Source organism: Podarcis vaucheri (assembly GCF_965113315.1).
Source record: "Podarcis vaucheri genome assembly, chromosome: 13".
Classification (NCBI taxonomy): Eukaryota; Metazoa; Chordata; class Lepidosauria; order Squamata; family Lacertidae; genus Podarcis; species Podarcis vaucheri.
The window spans coordinates 42627927-42652812 of record NC_138751.1 but is presented as its reverse complement, the minus strand read 5'-3'; the positions used below and the strand labels follow the sequence as shown (position 1 = coordinate 42652812).

The window sequence follows — 24886 nt, the reverse complement described above, 5'->3', positions numbered from 1 at the left end:
GTCAGCTGGCTTAACAGCTAATTGAAAAACTGTACTCAAGAGTGGAGCAGGGCTTTGCTCCGAGCCCCATATACTTCAACAACATTTTCATTAATGACTTAGATGAAGGAGCAGAAGGGATCCTTATCTAGTTTGGCAAGGACAAAGAACTGAGTGGGATACAAAGTTCTGCATCTGGGAAGGGGCGTGTGTGCACAGATATAGGATGGGAGATGCTCAACTTGGCAGCAGTACATGTGAAAATGATCTCAGGATTGTAGCTAATCACAAGATACCAATGAGTCAACAGTGTGAGGCAGCTGCAAACAAGGCTAGGGAAATTTTAGGCTGCAGGAGCATCACACTCTTCAACTCAAAAAGCAATAGCTTAATTTTATGCAGAAGTCTTACTTCATCAGGAGTACTGTGCCCTGTTCTGGGCTGTTGCACTTAAAGGAGGAAATAGACAATCCGGTATTGGATCAGAGGAAGGCAAGAAAAAAAAACAAGTCCTATGAGGAAAAGTTAAAGCAGGACAGTTGGTTACAGTGTGGTGCTGATAATGCCAAGGTTGAAGATTTGACCCCCGTATAGAACAGCTGCATATTTCTGCATTGCAAGGGGGTTGGACTAGATGATCCTCAGGGTCCCTTCCAACTCTACAGTTCTATGATTCAATGAATGAGGAACCTGTGGCCCTCTAGATATCGTTGAATTCCAACTCCCATCAGCCTCAGTCAGCATGGCCAATGGCCAGGGGTGATGGGATATGGGATCAGCAACATCTGCAATACGACAAGTTCCCCAATCTTGGGCTAAAAGAAGTGGGTATGCTTATCCTGGCCATGAAAAGGGGGCAGGATGTGGGAGATGACAGCACACTTCAATTACCTAAACAGCTGTCACTAAAGAAAAGAACAAAGACTTGTTCCATGCTGCTTCAGAGGGCAGGATTAGATCTAATGGGTTTAAGTTACAGGAGGGTAGATTTTGCTTCAACATTAGGAAAATCTCCTTAATGATAATATCAGATTTGACAATGGAATTAAAGACTTGGGGTGGGGTTCTTTGCTGAAGGTCTTCAAGCAGAGTCTTCAAGCCATTAATTGAGGTTTCCCTGCAACGAGAGGTTCCTATATGGCTCCTTCTAGCTCTATGATGACTTCCAAACATTATCCCATCCAGGAACTGACATACTCCAGATTTTCAAGGAACTTCCATTAGGCAACTCTAGATAGTTCTCTTGCTTCTGGAAGAACAGGCAGGACTACTCTTGTGATCCTGAAAACACTTCTGGAAGTAGTGGATTTTCAAGAGAGATTTGGAAGACAAGGAGGACAACTAATCCAGTGTATAGGAGAAAGAATGTTAGATCGCACAAGGGGAGAGAGGCTTCAGTAGGAGACCATAAATCCTGTTCATCAGCTATGTCTTTGAAACCAAATTGCACAATTTATCCCTAGATGAATTAGGGCTTATGCTAACGTCCTAAGCATATTTACTTAAAAATAAACTGAACTGAAACCAATTGAACAAAGTTCCATAAAGATATGTCCAGGATCAGCATGTCTGTTTTCATGAAATATAAACTTCGCCAACCCAGAAATGCTCATATGTGCCAAATGTGTTTAAATATAGTGACATGTCTACAGCCACAGACCACACACCCGCCCAGAGAAATGGAACACCATTTTGCCACGAAACCAACAAAAATAGGCACTGACCAGCTGCTGCAACTGAGCTAAACATCTAGAAGATGAGATGCCTGTTTCACTGCAAGAAAGCTAGATGCAACGTATTTGCAATGATGGAAGAGAATATATATTTGCAAAAAGTTTTGATACTCCACTTAGGAAACCTAAGCATACTTATTTGAAAATAAGTTCCATTCAAATAAAAGGGTTCAAACAAGCACTCTCAAGATCATAAACATAAATGCTACTTTCTGAATGATGGTGAGGGGAGAGAAGACTGAAAATTTTACCTTATTCTCTCCCCCGTCCCCTTTCAAATTATTTTCCCTATTCTGCCTTCAAGAATTTCAGCCATTATTCTGTTCCTTGAAAGAGCTGTTTGCCCGGGCATAGTGATTATGAAATAGCCGCAGGGCAGGTGTTTCATGATCACGTTGCCAACACATGGCAGCCCTGGAGGGGGTTAGCAATTAATCATCGTATTCAATTCTGCTTTTTCTAAGAAGCAACTATAGTTCAGTTTTTAAACATATATTTTACATTACTGAAAAGCAAGATGTGCCAGGTAACCCAACTCAGCTACCATTTTCGCTGGATGAAGATTCTGGACAGGATGGCAAAATACTCTCAGATTTTGGCCACAACTGCTGTCAACAACACAGATCAGAAAGAGATACTCAGTCTCTCCCCTCTCTGTTCACTTGCAGGAGCTGCCAAAACAATGGCTGGTATTTTGTTTTATTTTTACAGGCTGCTATGCAATCCTGGTTGGGTAATATGGGGGACAGAGGGATACCTAAGAGCAGCTTTTCTGCAGTTTACCTGTTCTCTGATTATGAAACATTTTGTGGTCAAGATTTCATAGGGTTAGGAATGTGGGCACAGTGATGATGGCAGGATCCCTGACTAACAACACCTTACCAATGCTATGATTAAGATGCACTACAAACATGCCATTCAAATCACAGTGCTTACTGATGAACGTTGAAATAGTGGTGATAAAAATCTCTCTATGCTCTCCTTTGGGAGGGGATCTACCCTGAAAGAGAGGGAAAGGTCAAAATACTTCGATAAATAAAATGAAATGCCTTTGGGATATTTCAAGCAGTTACTTCGGTTTTGCTGTTGAGGGTGGATATTGGGCATGAGGCAGGATGTCAGCCTAGGTAGACCCTTGATTTGACCTAGGACCACACATGAACAATAAAAAGCACAAGGGTCACCTACAGTCCTCCACCACCTTCAGTGTGGTCTACCAAGCCCTAAATACAGTGGTACCTCGGGTAAAGTACTTAATTTGTTCTAGATCCGTTCTTAACCTTAAACTGTTCTTAACCTGAAGCACCACTTTAGCTAATGGGGCCTCCTGGTGCCGCCGCGTCGCCAGAGCACGATTTCTGTTCTCATCCTGAAGCAAAGTTCTTAACCCAAGGTAATATTTCTGGGTTAGCTGAGTCTGTAACCTGAAGCGTATGTAACCCGAAGCTTATGTACCCCAAGGCACCACTGTAATGAACGGATAGAATAATAAAAGTGAGAGAAGGGTACTGTGAACAGGTGTGAGAGAGAATGAATGAATGAATGTAGAAAGGGAGCGAATGAATGTATAGGTGAACAAATTAAGGGAAGAGAGGCAGACAGACAAGCTCTTCCACCCACTTTTTGCTTCAGACCTTCCCACACACTCCATCACAGGCAGGTGGTCCACATGTACCTTCCCACCCCAAAAAATATGGTCTCTGACTCATCCACCTAACAAAACCATTGATGTATGATTCTATGAAAACTGACACCCTCCTTATGGCCACAACTGGCAATAAGATGCTGCGGAGCTCCTATTTAAGTGACTGGATTTTAAAAAAACCAAAAACCACAGAATCATTATCAGGATAAGATTAAAACAGCCTATCCACAGAAGGAAACTTTTGGAACCAGGTGCACTTCAGGCAGTGACCAGGAAAATAGAGTTGCCAACCAACCAGGAAATAATCCGCTCGGAATCTTGCCTCTTCCCACGAACTCAGCCCATATGGCCCAGAGGCAACCCGCCCTCTCTTTCGCTCTCGGTCTTTAGCCACCCCACGCGCACCGGGGAACCGCAGCAACGCCCGGGCGGTTTTCCGGGGCAGCGAGGGCTCGCAAGGATGTATAAAAAAGAGCTCCAGGTACGCGCGCGAGAGAGAGAAACGCTCGCTGATAATGGACCGCTCGGGAGCGCTGAGTTCGAATCCCGCGCACAACCCGCGACCCTTAGCACCTGCCTGCTTCCCCCCTGCCCAGTCTCTACCCACCAATCAGAGAGATCTCTGCTCCTGCCCCCTCCCTCGGAAATTCGATGGGGAGGGGCGCCGGGAGAGAGAGAGAGGGACCCGCGACGCCCCGCCCACTCCCCCCACTCCTTTCTTTTTACCTCAGCCGAAGGTTGGCCATGAACTCGGGCATGGAGACGGCGTCGAGCAGCACGAAGTCCGCCTTGCCGAACTCGAGGCTCTCCTGCTCTGCCATGGCGCTGCGAAGGGTGTGAAGGGACCCCGGCGGACGGAGCGGCAAAGCCCACACGGCGGGCGAAGGCGAAGGGAAGGAGGACGGGCGGGCGCGCGCGCCGGAGCCGGGCAGAAAAGCGCAGCCGACCGGCCGAGGGAGTCGACTCGAGGAGGCCACGCCCCCTTCACCTGAGAGGCCGCTCGAGACTAGAGGCGCGCGCGTCACGCCCGAGTTGGGCGGGGCTGCGGGCGGGGAGAAGCCACGCCCACTCTTGGATGCCTGCCGCCCCTCCCCTCTCTCGCTCTATGAAAGCTTCACTTGCAGGGCCACCTGGCGGCTCGCTCTGAACGGCGCGCTTGCATACGACGTGACGTTCAAATGTCGTCTCTCGACGTAGGTAATTTAGGACGCTTGTAGCCCGCCTTTCCTCTCAAGGAGCTCCAGGCGAACTGGATATGGAACAACTGATTGGTTCAAAATTGGGAAAGGAGTACGACAAGGCTGTATATTGTCTCCCTGCTTATTTAACTTATATGCAGAATTTATCGTCCAAAAGGCTGGGCTGGATGAATCCCTAGCCAGAATTAAGATTGCCGGAAGAAATATCAACAACCTCGGATATGCAGATGACACAACCTTGATGGCAGAAAGTGAGGAGGAATTAAAGAACCTTTTAATGAGGGTGAAAGAGGAGAGCGCAAAATGTGGTCTGAAGCTCAACATCAAAAAAACGAAGATCATGGCCACTGGTCCCATCACCTCCTGGCAAATAGAAGGGGAAGAAATGGAGGCAGTGAGACTTTTTACTTTCTTCAGCTCCATGATCACTGCAGATGGCGACAGCAGTCACGAAATTAAAAGACGCCTGCTTCTTGGGAGGAAAGCAATGACAAACCTAGACAGCATCTTAAAAAGCAGAGACATCACCTTGCCGACAAAGGTCCGTATAGTAAAAGCTATGGTTTTCCCAGTAGTGATGTATGGAAGTGAGAGCTGGACCATAAAGAAGGCTGATCGCCGAAGAATAGATGCTTTTGAATTATGGTGCTGGAGGAGACTCTTGAGAATCCCATGGACTGCAAGAAGATCAAACCCATCCATTCTGAAGGAAATCAGCCCTGAGTGCTCACTGGAAGGACAGATCCTGAAGCTGAGGCTCCAATACTTTGGCCACCTCATGAGAAGAGAAGACTCCCTGGAAAAGACCCTGATGATGCACAAGGAGAAGGGGACGACAGAGGACAAGACGGTTGGATAGTGTTCTCGAAGCTACCAGCATGAGTTTGACCAAACTGCAGGAGGCAGTGGAAGACAGGAGTGCCTGGCGTGCTCTGGTCCAGGGGGTCACGAAGTCGGACACGACTAAACAACAACAACAGCCCGTCTTTCCTCTCAAGGAGCTCCAGGCGAGGTGTGTGGTTTTTCTTTCCTTTTCCTCTTTTACAACCATCTTGTGAGGTAGGCTAAACCCACAGAGAGTGGCTTCAATGGACTTCTTTTTAAAAAAATGATTTTCAGTTTGATACATTTCCATAATTTTACAGTCATTTGAACATTTCAAAGCTTGACTTCATTCCCCCTCTTTCTGCAGTTCCTTAAATTTATTTTTCATGTTTTCAGCATATCCAAATTAACTTAATTTGTTCATTTATTCATCTGCTTTAAATATTTACTCTTATGAAACTGCAGGTTATTACAATAATCCTGCCAATGTTCTTATCTGTTTAGTTTGTAAATATTCAGTAAACCATTTCTATTCTTTTGTAAAAAGTTTGTTAGCTTGATTTCTAATTTTCCTGGTAAGTTTTGCAGTTTCCGCATATCCCTTTTTAAAAAAAATAATCTTTATTGATTTAAAATATCTTACAAATGTATTATAAAATGGTTACAACAAAATTGAACACGAAGTTAAAAAGAGAAAGAATAAAGAGAATAAAAATAAAAAGAACAAAAGAGAATTAACAATAAGAAAAGAATATCAGTTATAGCATCCTGTCTTGTAGGTGTTGTTTCGCACTTCCAGCTTCTTGCTACCAGTATTCTTGCAGCTGTAATTAAGTACATAAGCAGTGGTCTTGTATTTTGCTTTATTTCTGTTGGCAGTATTCCTAGAAGGAAAATATCCGGTCCTTTTTTAAAAGTAAATTTAAATAATTTCTTAAATTCATCATATATGTTATTCCAAAACTCGCTTATAACCATACAAGTCCGCTACATATGGTAGTAAGATCCTATCTCATTTTTACAACGCCAACTTTATAAAAAGTTTATTAAAAGTTTGTTACCTTGATTTCTAATTTTTCTGGTAAGTTTTGCAGTTTCTGCATATTCCAAAAGTTTTTGAATCCATTCTTCTTTCACTGGGACTTCTTTCCATTCTTGGGCAAGTAACATTCTAGCCACTGCAGACACATACATGAATAAATTTCTGTACAGTTTGGATAGTTCTGTCCCTATAATTCCCAAAAGCAAAGTTTCTGGTTGTTGTTATTTACAAACATTATTTTAAACATCTTTTTCAATTCATTATGTATCAATCCCCAGTAAGCTTTAACCTTACTACAAGACCACCATATATGATAAAAAGAACCTTCTTTACATTTCCAACATTTACAGTATTTGATTTAGATTTATACATTTTTGCCAGTTTACTTGGTGGTAGGTACTGTTATAAGAAAAACTGCTCCTTTCCCTTATGGGGTATCCAAGAGCCTGTATAGAGTCCTTAAGTGGGTTCCCTGTTGGTAGGAGAAAATAACAGGCCAACCAAAGAATGTTGAGAAGCAAAGCAGCTGGTAACCCTGATGTTTATTAAACTGTTGCAACAGGGTCCTCGCTCACCACATGCAGGAGAGAGGAGGAATCCAGAACAATGGTGCACAAGCCCTTATATAGACTTTTTTAAATTGCCAACCCCATAGCTCAAGACTACTCCCAAAAACATCATACATACATCACAGAAGGAGGCAGGTCTACAGCAGAAATACATCACAGGAGGCTGTCTACAGCAGAAATCCTGTCTGCCAGGATACCTGACAGTGGTCACTGATTGCTTTACCTGGGCAGCCCTGTCATTCTTCTGTGATGGTAAATACTTTAATTCCTGAATCCAGGCCACAGGCTCACCCTATTCATACACAAATATGCCCTTAAGACAGGTAAGCAAAAGACAACGAAGAGGCTTTTCCATTTCCTTCCTCCTTGCCGAGAAATATTTGAGGTCAATTTGGGAGGGTCAGAATGGCTTGGGAGAGTCAAAATGACTTCAGGATTGCTCTCCTGTACTATTTCAGACATGTGGTTTATATACCGTATTTTTCGCTCTATAAGACGCACCAGACCACAAGACGCACCTAGTTTTTGGAGGAGGAAAACGAGAAAAAAAATATTCTGAATCTCAGAAGCCAGAACAGCAACAGGGATCGCTGCGCAGTGAAAGCAGCAATCCCTCTTGCTGTTCTGGCTTCTGTGATAGCTGCGCAGCCTGCATTCGCTCCATAAGACGCACACACATTTCCCCTTTTTAGGAGGGAAAAAGTGAGTCTTTTAGAGCAAAAAATACGGTACTTATGTATGTGTTTCCCTTGTACATTTATGAACGTTTATTTTATATTTGGGACTATAGAATTCTTATAACAGTACCATTGATATATCATTTTCATATAATTTTAATGCTGTAAATTTTCTATCCATATTCCTCAATGGGTTTCATGAGTGAGTCCAGGCTGGAGAGGCTAATGCTCCAACCTTTTTTCTTTCTTTTTTAAAAATGCAATGCCTTTGGGATATTTCAAGCAGCTGCTTTGGTTTTGCTATTGAGGATGGATATTGAGGATGAGGCAGGATGTCAGCCTAGGTGGACTCTTGATTTGCAATTTAATTGCATTTTTTAAAAAGAAAAAAGAATTTTTTATTGCAGAGTTTTCCAAACTTTTCATGCAGGTGGCACGCTTTTTAGACATGCAACATTTTGTGACACAGTAATTCCATTTTACTAGGAAAGCAGAGGTGAAACTATCCCCTTTCCAGTAGATGCTAACGTGTCACAACACAAAGTTTGGAAAGTTCTGCTTTATTGTTCTGTTATGAGAGGAGTAGCACAAGTTAGGTAGAGACCTTCCCTGATAAAGGGGACAACAATAAACAAGAACGCACTAGTAAAGTGGACTTAACGCAAACATGCAATGCAGCTTCCCATAGCTGTCATAAAAAGAACATGCTGTGAGATGCACCAGTCTCGTCGTTGCTTGCTAATCCTAGCTATTTCAGTGCACATGTCTCCTAACAGAGTTTTTGCTCTCTGACACAAAGGCAGTACACCAATGTACTAATGTACTATTATTATTATTATTATTTTATTATTATTATTATCCCCCCCCCGACAGGGACTCAAGGTGGTTTTCAGATAATGTAAGAATAGCTAAAACATGGGGGCACCTATAATTAAAAACAATCAAACATTAATAGAATTAAAACTCTCTCTCTGTAGGAAAGATCTATTAAAAACATACAGACAACCGCACCCAAAACAGCAGGGCACCAGCCCTTTTGTTAAAAATGGTCAGTTCTTAAAAGCCTGTGGAAAGACAACAAGGGGGGGAACCAGTTCAGCTTCTCTAGGGAAGGAGTTCCCAAGTTGTATTGGAGCAAAAAAGGTAAAAAGTTGACTCTGGGGTGTGGTGCTCATCTTGCTTTCAGGCCAAGGGAGTCGGCGTTTGTCCGCAGACAGCTTTCCAGGTCACGTGGCCAACATAACTAAACCACTTCTGGCACAACGGGACACCGTGACGGAAACCAGAACGCACGGAAACGCCATCTACTTTCCCGCTGCAGTGCTATCTATTTATCTACTTGCACTGGCATGCTTTCGAACTGCCAGGTTGGCAGGAGCTGGGACAGAGCCACGGGAGCTCACCCCATCGCAGGGATTCAAACCGCTGACCTGATCGGCAAGCCCAAGAGGCTCAGTGGTTTAGACCACAGCGCCACCCTTGTCTTGGAGCAGCTACCACCAAGAAGGCCCTCTCCCGCGTCCCCGCCAAGTGTCCCTGCGAGGGTGGCGAGACCGGGAGAAGGGCCATCCCCCGAAGATCACAAAGCCTAGGCAGGTTTCGGGAATGCAGTCTTTCGGATAGCTAGCACCTAAGCTGCGTAGGGCTTTATAGCTAATGACCAGCACTTTGAATTGTGACCCTGAATGTCAGCTGCTGGGGATTATGGTTGGGAAGAGTGTTGTTGAGCTCAGTTCCTGCTTCAGAGGCTTCTCATAGGGTTTTTGTTGGCTACTGTGAGAGCAGGACAGTGGATTAACTGGGCCTTTGGCATGGGCATAGCCAGGGGGCAGGGAGGGGCATCTGCCCCCCCCCCAATCAATAAAAATACATAGCGAACTGAGGTTCTCCCCCCTTAACTAAAATCCTGGCTATGCCCATGACCCTTTGGTCAAATCCAGTGGTGCTGTTCTTCTAATATATTATCTAAAACATTTCTCTGAATCCTTTTCAAAATGTTCGATTCCATGGCAAACTCCCAGGGTTTGTTCAGCAGAAAGCTCAATGTGGAAACTGCCCCCCCAGGAGCAGAAAATGAGAACTGCTGTTCTGGATTTAGCATCCTCATACCAGCTCAGGTAGATTGGGACCACAAATGGCGCATTACAAATTTAAATTTAAACCGACAAGGTGAGAATTATATTTGTTGCACCTGGAACTGATAGGATGCTAAAAACTCGGCTAATGACACTTTGCCACTTGCTTTCCTAAAAGAGGAAGCTTTAACTTCTTAAACCGCTGCGTATTGGACGGCTAAAAAGGGAAAAAGCCACTACGAAGAAAAGGTTGGGGAGAGAGCTTGTTCTATTAAATGCTGTGCTCTGCCTTAGCTATAGGTTTACTCATCCGCATTTTTAGGCTATAAAGCCCAACTTCCTTGTACTTCATGTTTTCTTTAGTGCAACAGTGTTATTCCTCATTTTCCCTTCTTTAGGCATGAATTGTAGTCTAGTTTCCTTGACAGACCCAAAGTTTACAAGAGTGCTTTAAATGCTACCTTAATCTGGGTTTCCAGCTCTTCAGCCACCTCTGGGTCCTTGGGTCATTTCAGTTGTTACTTGGGCTGTAGGCAGTAGTAGATAAGCTTTTGGCAGCCCAGAAATAAGAATGATCACCTGAGAATTGATGAAGATAAAATATAAGTTAATGGAACACCTGTAAGGGCTTAGTTTAATGGTGTGTAACCTCAGTGCTATAATCCTATAGACTGAGGGTATAATCTGACCTAGAACGTTTATCTGGGTGCAAACTCCATTTAACCCAATGGGATTTCCTTCTGAGCAGACATATAGGTTTGTGGTATGAGCTACCGTATTTTTTGCTCTATAAGACTCACTTTTTCTCTCCTAAAAAGTAAGGGGAAATTTGTGTGCGTCTTATGGAGCGAATGCAGGCTGCGCAGCTATCACAGAAGCCAGAACAGCAAGAGGGATTGCTGTTTTCACTGCACAGCGATCCCTCTTGCTGTTCTGGCTTCTGAAATTCAGAATATTTTTTTTCTTGTTTTCCTCCTCCAAACACTAGGTGTGTCCTGTGGTCTGATGCATCTTATAGAGCGAAAAATACAGTACTTGTAGCTTGCTAGGGGTGGAAAAACCCGAGCAAAATCAAGCTTTGTGGCTTTTTTCATACATGCAGACAGAGATTACAAATGTTGCTGCTGCTTCCACCCACTCCCCAGTATCAGACGGACGCTCACATAAATAGCACTAGATAAGACAGGAGGGCAGTTTCATGAGTTTTGTATGGAAATAGGCCACTAGATGGTGCCTAGCATGGAATATGTATAGACTTGTGAAATGCTGGTTCCCAGTTTAGTGCTTAGGAACTTTGTTTTCGGAGTTTTGTCTTGTTTCACCTCTTAATCTGTGGTTCTTCTAAATAATAATACAATTATAAAACATAATAATGACGCTGCAGAGGCAACAGGAAGGACTGTATTCAAATGTTCCTGATGTTTGAATGCTTTTAAAGATTTTTTTTTTTCTAAGTAGGGCACGTAGGATTAAACTTTCAGTGAACGCCTCTTGAAACCTTATCTTGGTTTGTCAGCACTGTTGTGATTGTGCCCTTACTCCTTTATAGCTGCAATGAAGGAAACATTGGTTCCTTATCAACAAGGTGGACTCTGTTCCTCAACACTCATTCACATCCTTCCAGACAGAACGAAGAAGAAACTAAGCTATTCATACTACAGCTACAAGATTCTAAAACGGGTAAATATGAAACCAAGAAGCACACCCCAGCATGCATGCGTGATGGAGGGTTTACTTGACGTTTTTATTCAAGTGTCAAATTCAGTTACGTATCTCTTTTTTATATATACAGTGGTACCTTGGTTTCCAAACTTAATCCGTTCCAGAAGTCCATTCTTAAACCAAAGCATTCTTAAACCAAGGTGTGCTTTCCCATAGCAGTGGGGGACTCAATTTACAAATGGAACACATTCAGCAGGAAGCGGAACATGTTCTGCTTCCAAGGCAAAGTTCACAAACCAAAGCACCTACTTCTGGGTTTGCAGCATTCTTAATCCAAGTTGTTCATAAACTAAGCTGTTCTTAAACCAAGGTACCACTGTGTATATATAAATTTATTTGGTTTTTCAAATTAAAGTTTTACAATCACATATCCAACATAACACAAAAACAAAAAAAAAGTATTTATTTAAGTAGTTGAGGTTTTTTCAGAACATCGCCCTAGTTGCCATGCGTCCAGGTTTTCCAATTCGGCAAAATTCCGCCCAGACTCCATTTTGATAATCAGATTCCCAGACATGTCCTGGAGAAACAGGGACGTATGGCAGCCCTGCGATAATACAGCTCGAGTCTTTCTGATGTTCAGTTACAAATGTCAAAAAAGTATTATCATGCTAACAAAACTAGAGGCATTCATATCAGTTAAGGACTGATTCTTGGGGTTTACTTCTAAAGCCTGTGATCCATTTGCACAGGTTGTGTGACCCACAGATTAGGAAATGCTACTAAACAAAACCCTTCTATTGTAGTAGTAGTAGTAGTAGTAGTAATGCTTTTGAACATAGGCTAGCCAAGATTTATTTTAGGGGGGTCAGAACCGAGTGAGACCACAATGCTGCTGTAGGTGGGCCACTGGCCTGATCCAGCTCTTATGCAGAGCCTTCCTTCAATCCAGCCCTCCAGGATCAGGGTGAACATTGTTCTAAGAATTCAAAGGTCTCAAATATAGAACAAATATCCATAAATGCACCCATATCTAAATATATTAACCCAGTGCTCTTTTTCCCTTTAAAAAAAATGTTTAGGGGTACTCTCATTTTCCTACTCATATTGAAATCCTGCTTCTCAATGAGGCCGAACTTAGATCCACAATATGTTTAGGGGTATGCGTCCCCCCAGAAAAAAGCACGGTATGAACCATGTGTCTGAAATACGGGAGCTTAGGTGCCCCCCCTTGCACAGCCATAACAAATGATACCTGCAATAGCCCCCAAATTAGCATCCATTAAAGGAAAATCCCCCTTGCCATCCTAGACTATTAAATGCAATCTCCCTAACAGAGGAAGGTTGCCCAGTCACTGTAGCATTATTTTAGTGCATTAATGCCAGGCTCTCTGGTACTTTTATCTGCTGCTAACCGCTTCCTCCACCACCTCCTTTTTTTCAGGCACATAAAATCAGGTCCTGAGCATTCTTTTAGTATGAGGCGAGGGCAGCTAAAGTTCCATGTGAATTAAAAACGACTGCGCCCACACTGGAAGGAAATCAAGAGCTCTTCCAGATTGTATCAGGACAGCCATTGCCTGGTAACACTTAACAAGTGAAAGCATCACATAGTTAAATTGCTATCATACTTGAGCCCTATAGGAAATGACTCAGCCTGCTTTTCTTCAAAAGAGGATTAAAAAAAAAAGAGTTCTGTGCAGCATCTTTGGAAGTGAGACATCAAAGATTAACACAAATCTGCAGCAGCATTGGCTTTTGCAATTACTGTTATTATTTCATGCATTCGCTTTCCATCATTGTGAAAGTCGCTTGCGCTGTCTATCGGTTTCATTGGTTTTGAAAGCTATGAATACAAATCCTGAGTCCTCGGGATAGGGAGAACTGATTTTTTAAAAAAAAGTTCTACTGAACGTGTGCTGTTTTGCTATTTTTGCTTATTCACACCACCCCCAGAAATCTGCAGAGAAAGCCAAGATGTTAATGCCCCTGTAAACGTATGCCAGCACGTTAACCACTGAACAAAATGGTAGTAGCAAATACCGGTAGTTTGTGCTCCTCTAATCGAAATTCATTTGATGTGCGAGGAGGGAAACCCTTGTTTTGCTTTTAGACGTTTTAAAAAATGCAGATTTCCATACAAACGCAGTTCATTATCCCATAATGAAAGTTTGAAGTGGTTGTGGCAGGAGTATGACGGCTCTAATTCACTTTGTGTATTGCATGTTGGACATAGCTGTCAACCTTCCCTTTTTTTGCGGGAAATTCCCTTATTCCAGCGCCACTTCCCACTGCTATCCTGGATTGTTAGATATCCTGTAGACTGTCCCCGGGACAGGTGAGGCAGCTGATTCCTTATTTTCGAGGCTGCTGATACCTTATTTTCAAATCTGAAAGTTGACAGCTATGATGTTGGAGTCAGGGCAATGAAGAGAAAGTGCTTTACAAGAAGCCTGCAATGTAGTCTAGTACCCCTGTTGCAGGTTGGGCTGGAAGAGTCCCGAAGCAGTCCTGTAGCTTTATCCTGTGCTGCTATCCCTACACTGGTGGGGCGAAAAAGTAACACATAACGCTGCTGTGTAGTCTTCTGTTTATATTCAGAAAGCTGTTTAGTCCGATTCAGACGAGCTGTTCTCCCGTTCTTAATGCTCCCATTCTGCAGCTGTCATGAGAGTGGCTTGTGACCGCTTCCCCTGCAAATGTAGCTTATCTTTCTACCCTTGTTCCTTTGCATTTCATGAATCTCTGCATATTTTACAAAAACTAAGCCCTTCAGTATCCCATTATTACATCCATCAAAACTTATTTACACTGTTGAATTTATCTTAATGCTGCCAACGTTTTCAAGTGTACACAGTTATTTCCCATGTATTCAATAAACGTTTTCCAATGTTCTCTAAACGTATGCTCTTCTTGTTCTCTTATTGTATATGTTAAGTCTGCAAGCTGTGCATATCCCATCAGTTTAAGTTGTCATTCTTCTTTAGTTGGGACCTCACTCGTTTACCATTTTTGGGCTAATGAAACACAGGCCACAGTAGGGGCATACAGAAACAACCTTTTTTGACACCTGGGAATTTCCGTCTGAATTATCCCCAGCAAAAAGGACTTTGGTGTTTGTTTTTTTTGAAAGATACTTTTAAAAGTCAAGAGCTTGAAAGTGGTAGAAGAGGGCTTTCAATGTATGGTGCGGCGGTTGTGATATAATTGGTGCTTTTTTCTGGGGGGTACTCAAGGATATGCAGTACCGTACTGGAAACTTTTTCTCTAAAGAAAAGCACTGGATCGGGTAATGATGTGCATGCAATTACGAACCAACTGTAACTTTGTATGGTGCGAGGGCAAGATCACACTGCCAACCTCACAATAGCAGCCTGCCACCTTCTTGCTGGAACAATGAAGCATGGGAGAATCAGATGCACCGGAAGAGCATCTCAGATAAGATGGCTTTAAAAGAGGATTAGACGATTCAATGGAGGCGAGAGCTATCAAAGGCTGCTAGCCATGATGGCAACGCTCTGCCTCCACAGTGAGAGGCAGCGATACTTCTCCAAAGTAGTTTTGGGAAGCCATAGGTGGGCAGAGGGCTCTGGTGCTTGAATCCTGCTTAGAATCATAGAATTGGAAGAGACCACAAGGGCCATCGAGTCCAACCCCCTGCCAAGCAGGAAACACCATCAGAGCACTCCTGACATATGGTTGTCAAGCCTCTGCTTAAAGACCTCCAAAGTAGGAGACTCCACCACAATCCTTGGCAGCAAATTCCACTGTCGAACAGCTCTTACTGTCAGGAAGTTCTTCCTAATGTTTAGGTGGAATCTTCTTTCTTGTAGTTTGAATCCATTGCTCCGTGTCCGCTTCTCTGGAGCAGCAGAAAACAACCTTTCTCCCTCCTCTATATGACATCCTTTTATATACCGTATTTTTCGCACCATAGGGCGCACCGGACCATAGGGCGCACCCAGTTTTTAGGGGGGGAAATCAAGAAAAAAATCTTTTCCCCCCCCCAGCCCCAAAGAGCAGCGTACAGGGTGTGCACAACCTCTCCCTGCCGGAGGGGTTGCGCGCAGCTATGGAGCAAGCCAAGTTTTGGCTTCCCCTTTAGCCCCATGCAGCCTCTCCTTGCAGGGAGACGCTGCGCGGAGCTAAAGGGGAAGGCAAAACAGCGAGCGGGATCCATCCCGCTCGCTGCCTTGCCTTCTCCCATAGCTGCGCGCAACCCCTCCGCAAGGAGACGCTGCGCGGGGCTAAAGGGGAAGGCAAAACAGCGAGCGGGATCCATCCCGCTCGCTGCCTTGCCTTCTCCCATAGCTGCGCGCAACCCCTCCGCAAGGAGACGCTGCGCGGGGCTAAAGGGGAAGGCAAAACAGCGAGCGGGATCCATCCCGCTCGCTGCCTTGCCTTCTCTCATAGCTGCGCGCAACCCCTCTGCAAGGAGACGCTGCGCGGAGCTAAAGGGGAAGGCAAAACAGCGAGCGGGATCCATCCCGCTCGCTGCCTTGCCTTCTCCCATAGCTGCGCGCAACCGCTCCGCAAGGAGACGCTGCGTGGGGCTAAAGGGGAAGGCAAAACAGCGAGCAGGATCCATCCCGCTCGCTGCCTTGCCTTCTCCCATAGCTGCGCGCAACCCCTCCGCAAGGAGACGCTGCGCGGGGCTAAAGGGGAAGGCAAAACAGCGAGCAGGATCCATCCCGCTCGCTGCCTTGCCTTCTCCCATAGCTGCGCGCAACCGCTCCGCAAGGAGACGCTGCGCGGGGCTAAAGGGGAAGGCAAAACAGCGAGCAGGATCCATCCCACTCGCTGCCTTGCCTTCTCCCATAGCTGCGCGCAACCCCTCCGCAAGGAGACGCTGCGTGGGGCTAAAGGGGAAGGCAAAACAGCGAGCGGGATCCATCCCACTCGCTGTCTTGCCTTCTTCCATAGCTGCGCGCAACCCCTCCGCAAGGAGACGCTGCGCGGGGCTAAAGGGGAAGGCAAGGCAGCGAGTGGGATGGATCCCGCTCACTGTTTTAAAAGGGCTGCACGGCTTCTCCTGGCTTTCCTGGGAGGTGGGAGAAGGGACTGATGCGGCCAGTCAGTCCCTTCTCCCTCCTGTGGAAAAGCCCGCAAGAGCGCACAGAGCTTGTGTGCGGCTCTTGGGGGCTTTTCCTGTCTGCCTCCCCCCCTGCATTCGCTCCATAGGACGCACACACATTTTCCCTTGCTTTTTAGGAGGGAAAAAGTGCGTCCTATGGTGCGAAAAATACGGTATTTGAACATGGCTATCATATCACCCCTTAACCTCCTCTTTTCCAGGCTAAACATGCCCAGCTCCCTGAGCCGTTCCTCATAAGGCATCGTTTCCAGGCCTTTGACCATTTTGGTTGCCCTCCTCTGGACACGTTCCAGTTTGTCAGTGTCCTTCTTGAATTATGGTGCCCAGAACTGGACACAGTACTCCAGGTGAGGTCTGACCAGAGCAGAATACAGTGACACTATTACTTCCCTTGATCTAGATGCTATACTCCTATTGATGCAGCCCAGAATTGCATTGGCTTTTTTAGCTGCCGCGTCACACTGTTGGCTCATGTCAAGTTTGTGGTCAACCAAGACTCCTAGATCCTTTTCACATGTACTGCTCTCAAGCCAGGTGTCACCCATCTTGTATTTGTGCCTCTCATTTTTTTTGCCCAAGTGCAATACTTTACATTTCTCCCTGTTAAAGTTCATCTTGTTTGTTTTGGCCCAGTTCTCTAATTTGTCAAGGTCGTTTTGAAGTGTGATCCTGTCCTCTGAGGTGTTAGCCACCCCTCCCAGTTTGGTGTCATCTGCAAATTTGATCAGGATGCCCTTGAGTTCATCATCCAAGTCGTTGATAAAGATGTTGAATAAGACCGGGCTTGCAGGCATCTGGGAAGCTTGCAGGCATCTGGGAAGCCCCAGAGGGAAGGGGATGGTGGACCAGATGGGCCATGGGCCTGATCCAGCAGGCTGCTCTTATGTGTTTCATAAGGACCCCCTCCTTCCTCCTGCCCCAGTCATCTGCCCTTCTTCTGGGCTCCAGTCTCTCCTGGGATGAGGACAGGACAACAGAGGCAGTTTCCAAAGCTAGATTGCTGCTTTCCCTCGCTGCAAAGCAGAGACATCAGCAGGCGCCCGGCTCCAAGCCATGCTAGCACCAGTCTGGGGCATGATGATGGGGGACATGGGAAGGAAGCTTTCCTATGGGTCATTCAATGGATAGTTTCTCCTACCTTCTATCTTGGTGCTCTCCTTTAGTGAGGATGTAGCAGCCACGTTCTGGCCCAAAGTCCGGCTGAGGAGGCGCCATACCCACACAAACAATGGGAAGTGGCGAAGAGGCACGAGGACAAAGATGCTTCTATGAGGATTCCTTCAGTGCCTTGGTAGGGCTGACCTGGGATCCAGAAAGGGAAACCAGGAACTGCACGGACGCCTTGGTTGCACTCTTGCCCATCAGCCTGGGAGCTGGAGACGCAGACCATTCTCTGGAAGTGTCCCCTGTGAAGGAAGCAGGATATAGTCTCCTCTTGGCATACATGAGGAATGGATTCCCAGTGGAATTAACATGCCATTACTTCCAAAGGAAGCTTGGCTGACCAGCTTCTTGAGGAACAAGAGTCCCTCCTTTCTGATCTCATGCAGAAAGGTTCTTCTTCTTTCATTCTCCTTTTCTGTTCAACTTGCACCATGTCCTCCCCATGCCATGCAAATCTTTCATCCCTCTTACTTGTTCTTTTTATTCACTTCCTCCTCCTCCAGCAGCTTTTCTCTCTTAACCCTTTCCTTGCTATCCTAATTGTTGTTGTTGTTTCTGGAATTTATATACAGTGGTACCTCGGGTTAAGTACTTGATTTGTTCCAGAGGTCCGTTCTTAACCTGAAACTGTTCTTAACCTGAAGCACCACTTTAGCTAATGGGGCCTCCTGCTGCCGCTGCCGCCACACCACCAGAGCATGATTTCTGTTCTCATCCTGCAGCAAAGTTCTTAACCTGAAGCACAATTTCTGGGTTAGCGGAGTCTGTAACCTGAAGCGTATGTAACCCAAGGTACCACTGTATTGCCCTATACCCGCAGGTCTGAGGGCGGTTCCTGATTGTATGTGCTAATTCAAAGTGTTGGTGCTGACCTTGTGCACTAAACAGCCTCGTCCCAGTATACCTGAAGGAGCGTCTCCACCCATGTCGCTCAGCGTGGACACTGAGGTCCAGTTCCAAAGGCCTTCTGGTGGTTCCCTCACTGTGAGAAGTGAGGTTACAGGGAACCAGGTAGTGGTGCCCGCCCTGTGGAACGCCCTCCCGTCAGATGTCAATAAAATAAACAACTATCTGCCTTTTAGAAGACATCTGAAGGCAGCCCTGTTTAGGGAAGTTTTTAATGTTTGAAGTTTTAGTGTTCTGTTGGGAGCCGCCCAGAGTGGATGGGGAAACCCAGCCAGATGGACGGGGAATAAATAATAATAATATAATAATTAATAATAATAATAATAAGCAATCATATTTTTGCCTTATTTTTTATTTCCTTCAAACCTTCCTCTGGCCCTTTCCTTAGTGGGTCCTCCAGGCCCTCTGGGAGAAAAACAGCAGCCGATGTTCAGATGAGGCAAGCCGTTTCATATATTGTATGACTGCAACTTCAAGTGAAGTTGCGCATGTGAATGGGGAAACCACAGACAGCTGTCACACCCACACCAGGCACTTAAATCTAAACCGGCAGACCCTGGCTTATGTCTTTCAGCAGGACTCAGGAACCACCTTGGACCCTCAACCTTTCCCTGTTGCCTCCCCATGTCAAATTAAAGATTGCAAGCCCCTCAGCGCATGAACCTCTTTCCCAAGGGTTGCACACAGTGATGGTGCAAACAGATAATACAAAATAAATCTCAGTATGCTCCTGCCCTGGGCAAGCTAAATCCCGCCAGAGGCCTTTCCCTTCAAACCATAGCTTGTATACACACCATACCTTTTGGGGAAAGGCCCTGAGTTCCGCTTCCGCTTGGGTTGTGTGCCGATCAAACGCGGGTGTGTTAACAGCGTTGCTCTTTGCTAGGCTGCACTGGGATCCAAAAGGGGCAACCAGGAACCGTACGGATGGCTTGGTTGACCCCTTGCCCATCAGGTTGGGAGCTGGAGACGCGGACCGTTCTCTGGAAACATGGCCCTGTGCAGGAAGCAGGATGTGATCTCCTCCTGGCACATGTGAGGAATCGATTCCCAAAGGAATTAACAGGCCACAACTTCCAAAGAAAGCTTGGCTGACCAACTTCTCGAGGAGCTGGAGCGCTTCCTTTCTTGATCTCATGCAGAAAGGTACGCTCCCCATTCTCCTTTTACACTGTTGGACAGTGGAAAGGAATCTCTTAGAAGGCGGCGGACTCTCCTTTGCTGGAGGTTTTTAAGCAGAGGTTGGATGGCCCCGGATGATCTTGGTTGAGATTCCGGCATTGTAGGGGTTCGTACTAGAAAGATGACCCTTAGGAAGAGATAGACATAACATTTTACTTTTTTAAAATATATCTTTATTAATTTAAAATAAATACATTTATGAAAAACAGACATACATACAAAGTAAACAAACATACACTCAAACAAACAAATAACAGAAAAATCAAACCACCACACTATAAGATATAAGAAGATTAATATAATTATATATACTTCTGGTATTGAACACAATTATAAAATTTATAGAAAAGAAATATAAAACTGAATTCCAATTAATCTCACTGTACTTTGTCTATCCATTACTTTATACCGCACAGTTACATATTTCTTATATAATTTATTTTTACCTCCCTACAAACTTATATTTATACAATACAGGGATCAGTCTAATTCTGCCAAGATGTTTCCTTTTATTCCATCGTTTTCTAAATATTCTTTAAAGATTTGCCAATCCTTATATACTTTTTGTAGACATAACATTTTACAAGGACAAGAAGAAACATCAAGGACAGAATAATTGCCACACACAGGAAGTACAAGGATATAGTCTGAGTGCCTCACTTGTAGTTCTAAAAAGCATTTAATGTGTCAACACGAATGGAAGTTATTAATATTGCAGTTGTTGTATAAAGGATTATTATTTTGACAGGAATGTAATTGAAATTAATTAGATTTTGGAACGCAGAAAAAAAGAAAACAATCAAACCATCAAATCTAGCCCGTGGGGGCCACCTATATTATTATTAATTGTATTATAATTTGGTATTGTTATAATGAGGCTATTCTTGGATGGTAATTGAAAATGAATAAAAATTATTATAAAAAAGAGAAACTTCGCAGTTTTATGATTCAATGAGCATTTGAAGCACACGACTTCTCCCAAAGGATCCTGGGGATTGTAGCTCCCCTCTACAATTCCCAGAAACCCATAACAAACTACAGTTCCCAACATCATTTTTTTTGGGGGGGGGGGGAGAAATATCTGCTTTTTAGAACATAGATGAGGAACCTGTGATGGGAGAAGGCAAGATCTTACAAGTCGCACTCAGAATGGTAAAAGGAAGGGTTTTAGTTCCACCTCCCTTTCATTGCATGCTTATGTTCAGGATCCCCCTTTGTATTTTTGTGTGGAAAATCAGGTAGTAATGGTAGTTATTATTAAGTATTTGTTTATACCCTGCCTTTCCCCCTGATGGAACGCAAGGGGGCTTACATATAAAAAATTTTCAATTGCAGCAGTTCAACCAATGATATGGTTTGTGATGTTTGCCACATGAACTGATATGGAGTAAATGTTAAACAAACTTAATCCCTCTTTAAGGGCAGCACAGATTCTCTACCTACCCAGGGTAAATTTAGGTGTGGGGTTTCTGCCACCTCTTCTCACCTCGCCCTCCGGCTTTTAATCATTAACTTTAACACACTACAGTTCCCAACATCATTTTTTTGGGGGGGAGGGGGGATATCTGCTTTTTTAGAACATAGATGAGGAACATGCAATGGGAGGAGGCAAGAGCTTAAGTCAACTTGCTCGCCCCTGTTTCCTAGGAACCAGGAATGGGAAGCTCAAGGGCTTTTAACAGTATGATTACAGAGATCAGGGTGCGCAAAATATTGCATGGATGTAATATGGAAAGGAAGGTAATTACTGTATATTAGAGGTGCCGAAATCGCAATGGTGCAAAAAAACAAATATAGAAATAGAAATACTATGTTAAAATGATAAGAGAATAACAATAACTATTTAAAAAAAACAACCTGTGAAGAATAAGAAATAAACAGGGAGGGATACTATGCCAAAAAAAAACAGAAAAGGAAGTTGAGGGAAGTCACGGGGGGGGGCGGCGGTTGGGGATCTACACTTTATTTTGTTTTGTTGAAATAATGATTGTGATGATGATAAAATTGTAAAACCCAATAAAAAATATTTTTAAAAAAGAAATCACAATGGAGCAGAAAAGATTATTTATGCATGTGACCACGGCTATGCGGATGTTATTGGCCCAGAGATGGAAAGAAGATAAAGTCCCAACCAGAGAAGAATGGCAGATTAAGTTGGTGGATTATGCCAAAATGGCAAAAATGACCGAAAGAATCAGAAATCAGGAAGACCAAAATTTTAATAAGGAATGGGGGAAATTTATAATTTATCTTAAAAATCACTAAACAGTTAAAATCATTAGTAGGATTGGAATAATACTTGTAGTTCAGTGGTGAATTTTGGATATAATGGAGATGTAAAAGATTTGGATTATTATAAAAGATGCAGGAGGAAATGACTAACAATAGGGTCCACAAAGGGGAGGAGGGGGAAGTCCAGTAGATTCTTTGGCATCTTGTTTTTATGATGTATGTTGGATTGCAAAACTTTAATTTGAAAAACCAAATAAATTTATAAAAAAAGGAAGGTAATTATATTAGAATTATTAAGGGAATATTAATAAGGGAGGGAGAGGGAAAGAGGGAGCGTGGAATGTTGCTGGAGATTGGAAAAGGGGTTTGAATGTTGGCCATGAGACAGTTGGGTTTGAATGTTTAAAAGGAGTTTGAATGTTGGCGGTGAGGCAGTTGGGAGTCAGTTGAGAGCTGTTGGTTCAGTAGGGGGTGGTAGTTACATCCGAAGCAGGGTCAAGCTTAGGATCAGTTTAGGATCAGTAGTTTAATCCCCCCTGCTGTAGTTGTAATGGCAGGAGTCAGCAATTTTTTTCAGCAGGGCGCCGGTCCACTATCCCTCAGACCTTGTGGGGGGCTGGACTATATTTTGAAGGGGGGGATGAACAAATTCCTATGCCCCACAAATAACCCAGAGATGCATTTTAAATAAAAGCACACATTCTACTCATGTAAAAACACGCTGATTCCCAGACCATCCGCAGGCTGGATTGAGAAAGCGACTGGGCAGGATCCGGGCCCTAGTTTGTCTACCCATGTAATAAAGTAACAAACAAAATGCAAGTCGTACCCAAGCCGTAATGCAACTATTGCTTGGGATTTTTTTAAAAACAGATTTTATCCACCTGCCTCACACTGGCCCACATCAGGGTGAAATATCGTGATCGACATCATCTGTGGTGGCATCAGGAATAAAAGGGGTTTAGGGAATGACCCGTCTCATAGGTGCACATCTTGTTAGGAGTACAATGGCAAGCGGTCCTTTGTCCCAGCAAGTCTCCCTGCAGGAAATGTTAGGAAACCAGCTTTGCAACACTGCACCTCTTGCAACCGACTAGCAGGGGGAAGCTATAACCAGGCAGCCTGGGTCACTGAAAATGGTTACCGAGGTCCAATCTTTGGGCTGTTTCCGTCTTGCTGTGCTTCTTCCCTGTCCCCCACTTTTTGAATCCACCCACCCCTGTGCCCCTGCCTGAAGATGGAGCGAGAGGCGCTCTCAGGGAACTTGGAAAGTTCCCTCGCAACTTTGCACGACAGTTTTGTTGGGCCTAGTCAGGGAGGAATTGTCCTCTTGTTTGTGATTTCTCCAGAATCCCCCACGCCCCCCCCAAAAAAGGTGCAGCGACCACATCTCTAGGAGGTGTTGGGGCCTTCAGGAGAAACGATGAGTTGTTGGAACACAATGGCGTACCACAAAATGGCTGAGTTGTTGGAACAAAATGGCGTTCCACAAAATGGCTGAGTTGTTGGAACAAAATGGCAGACTTGTTGGAAGAAAATGGCGTTCCAAAAAATGTTGGAGTTTTTTATTTTTAAAAAACTTAATTGCACGTTTATTCAAAATCCATTTAAAACTGTTTAGTTTAGGTAATGCAAGAAAATTTATCAGTTTGATCCAGTGACACCAGAGAGAGTCAAGACCTCAGGGCTGTCACATGGAAGATAGATAGATTCTTTATTGTCATTACACAAGTGCAACATTGCACAAAGTGCAACGAAATTGGATGCCATCCCTTAAAACAACAAAAGCAAGACAACAACAACAACCAAACAAACCACATTCCAGCCACACCCACACCACACCCATCAAACTCCCAGGTCACACTAACGAGTTACAGCATTCAAAAGGGCCACAGCTCTTGGATAGAAACTGTTTTTCAGTCTATTTGTCTTTGACTTGATGTTTCTATATCTTCTGCCAGAAGGCAGTAGTGCAAACAGACAGTGTCCCGGGTGAGATGAATCCTGCAGGATGTTATTTGCTTTCCTAAGACAACGGGAACCGTACAGTTCTTCCAAAGATGGGAGAGGATGACCAATAATCCTTTGGAGCGAGCTTTGAAAAGTTATTAGAAACAATTAAATTTGTTTACAGGATTATCTTAAAATTAAAAACTACCTTAAAACGTAAAAACGATTGACTAAGAAATAAAGAGGGAGTAAACAAAAAAATGGATTATTGAGGAGATGCAATAAGAAAACTGTAACTGAAGGAACCACGAAAGGGATGGGGAGGGAAGTCAAATGGGATTTTTTTTTGTATTGGATGTTTGTATGTCACAAAAATTGAAAAACTGAGAAATAAAATCATCATTATTATTATTTATTATTATTATACCACCCTATACTTGGGGGTCTCAGGGCGGTTTACAGAATAAAATCAAGATATAAAACCACAAAATACCTAATAAAAATAAAAAAACCACCCAATACCCCCCCAACAAAAAACCTCACATTTTAAAAGGGCATAGGATGTAAATCGGATCAACCAAAGGCCTGGTTAAAAAGGAATGTTTTTGCCTGGTGCCTAAAGGTGTATAATGAAGGTGCCAGATGAACATCCCTGGGGAGAGCATTCCACAGATGGGGAGCCACTGCAGAGAAGGCCCTGTTCTCTCTATATATATGTATATAAAAGAAAAACTAAACTAAAATCCTGGCTAAAAAATCTGGCGCATCAAGAGAAAGAGGGTCTTCAAAATAAAACGGGCATGGGGGGGGTGAGAGGTGAAATATTTGGGTATTTGGTTAAGAAATAAAAATGCATCGCTGAATCCGAATAACTATGTTGAAGTATGGTACGAGGTGAAACAAGAATTAGCATGATGGGGAAGGATGAAAATCTTTCAGCAGGAGATGAAT

At 44.0% G+C, this 24886-nt stretch overlaps 1 protein-coding gene and 3 long non-coding RNA genes across 6 annotated transcripts in view; 1 reads left to right on the top strand and 3 right to left on the bottom strand.

Annotated features, from left to right (window-relative positions):
• The window catches only part of MYO1D (myosin ID), a 184176-nt gene extending 179814 nt beyond the window's left edge, over nucleotides 1-4362 (bottom strand). The window contains exon 1 of one of the 2 annotated variants that reach the window (XR_014212797.1): nucleotides 4084-4362. Coding sequence is in view for 1 of the 2 variants with exons in the window: in XM_082194740.1 (XP_082050866.1) it covers nucleotides 4084-4178 (95 nt within the window). In the remaining variant the exon portion in view is untranslated. The remainder of the gene's footprint in view (nucleotides 1-4083) is intronic. The other variant, XM_082194740.1, reaches the window with a different exon arrangement.
• Nucleotides 4363-5515: 1153 nt separating this feature from the next.
• On the top strand, nucleotides 5516-11846 carry LOC309516405. Its single transcript, XR_014212885.1, has 2 exons — nucleotides 5516-5568; nucleotides 11294-11846. It is a non-coding gene; the product is annotated as an uncharacterized lncRNA (long non-coding RNA).
• On the bottom strand, nucleotides 5984-23689 carry LOC309516369. Of its 2 annotated transcripts, XR_014212828.1 has the most exons (7): nucleotides 22914-22937; nucleotides 21502-22764; nucleotides 19371-19880; nucleotides 17640-18976; nucleotides 10206-10323; nucleotides 6443-6610; nucleotides 5984-6265 (listed from the first exon to the last, which is right to left on the bottom strand). It is a non-coding gene; the product is annotated as an uncharacterized lncRNA (long non-coding RNA). The 2 variants fall into 2 exon arrangements; XR_014212827.1 differs by lacking the exon at nucleotides 17640-18976 and having other exon boundaries at nucleotides 21502-23689.
• Nucleotides 20818-21491, bottom strand: LOC309516429. The gene is made up of 2 exons (XR_014212912.1): nucleotides 21347-21491; nucleotides 20818-20861 (listed from the first exon to the last, which is right to left on the bottom strand). It is a non-coding gene; the product is annotated as an uncharacterized lncRNA (long non-coding RNA).
• Nucleotides 23690-24886: the final 1197 nt, after the last annotated feature.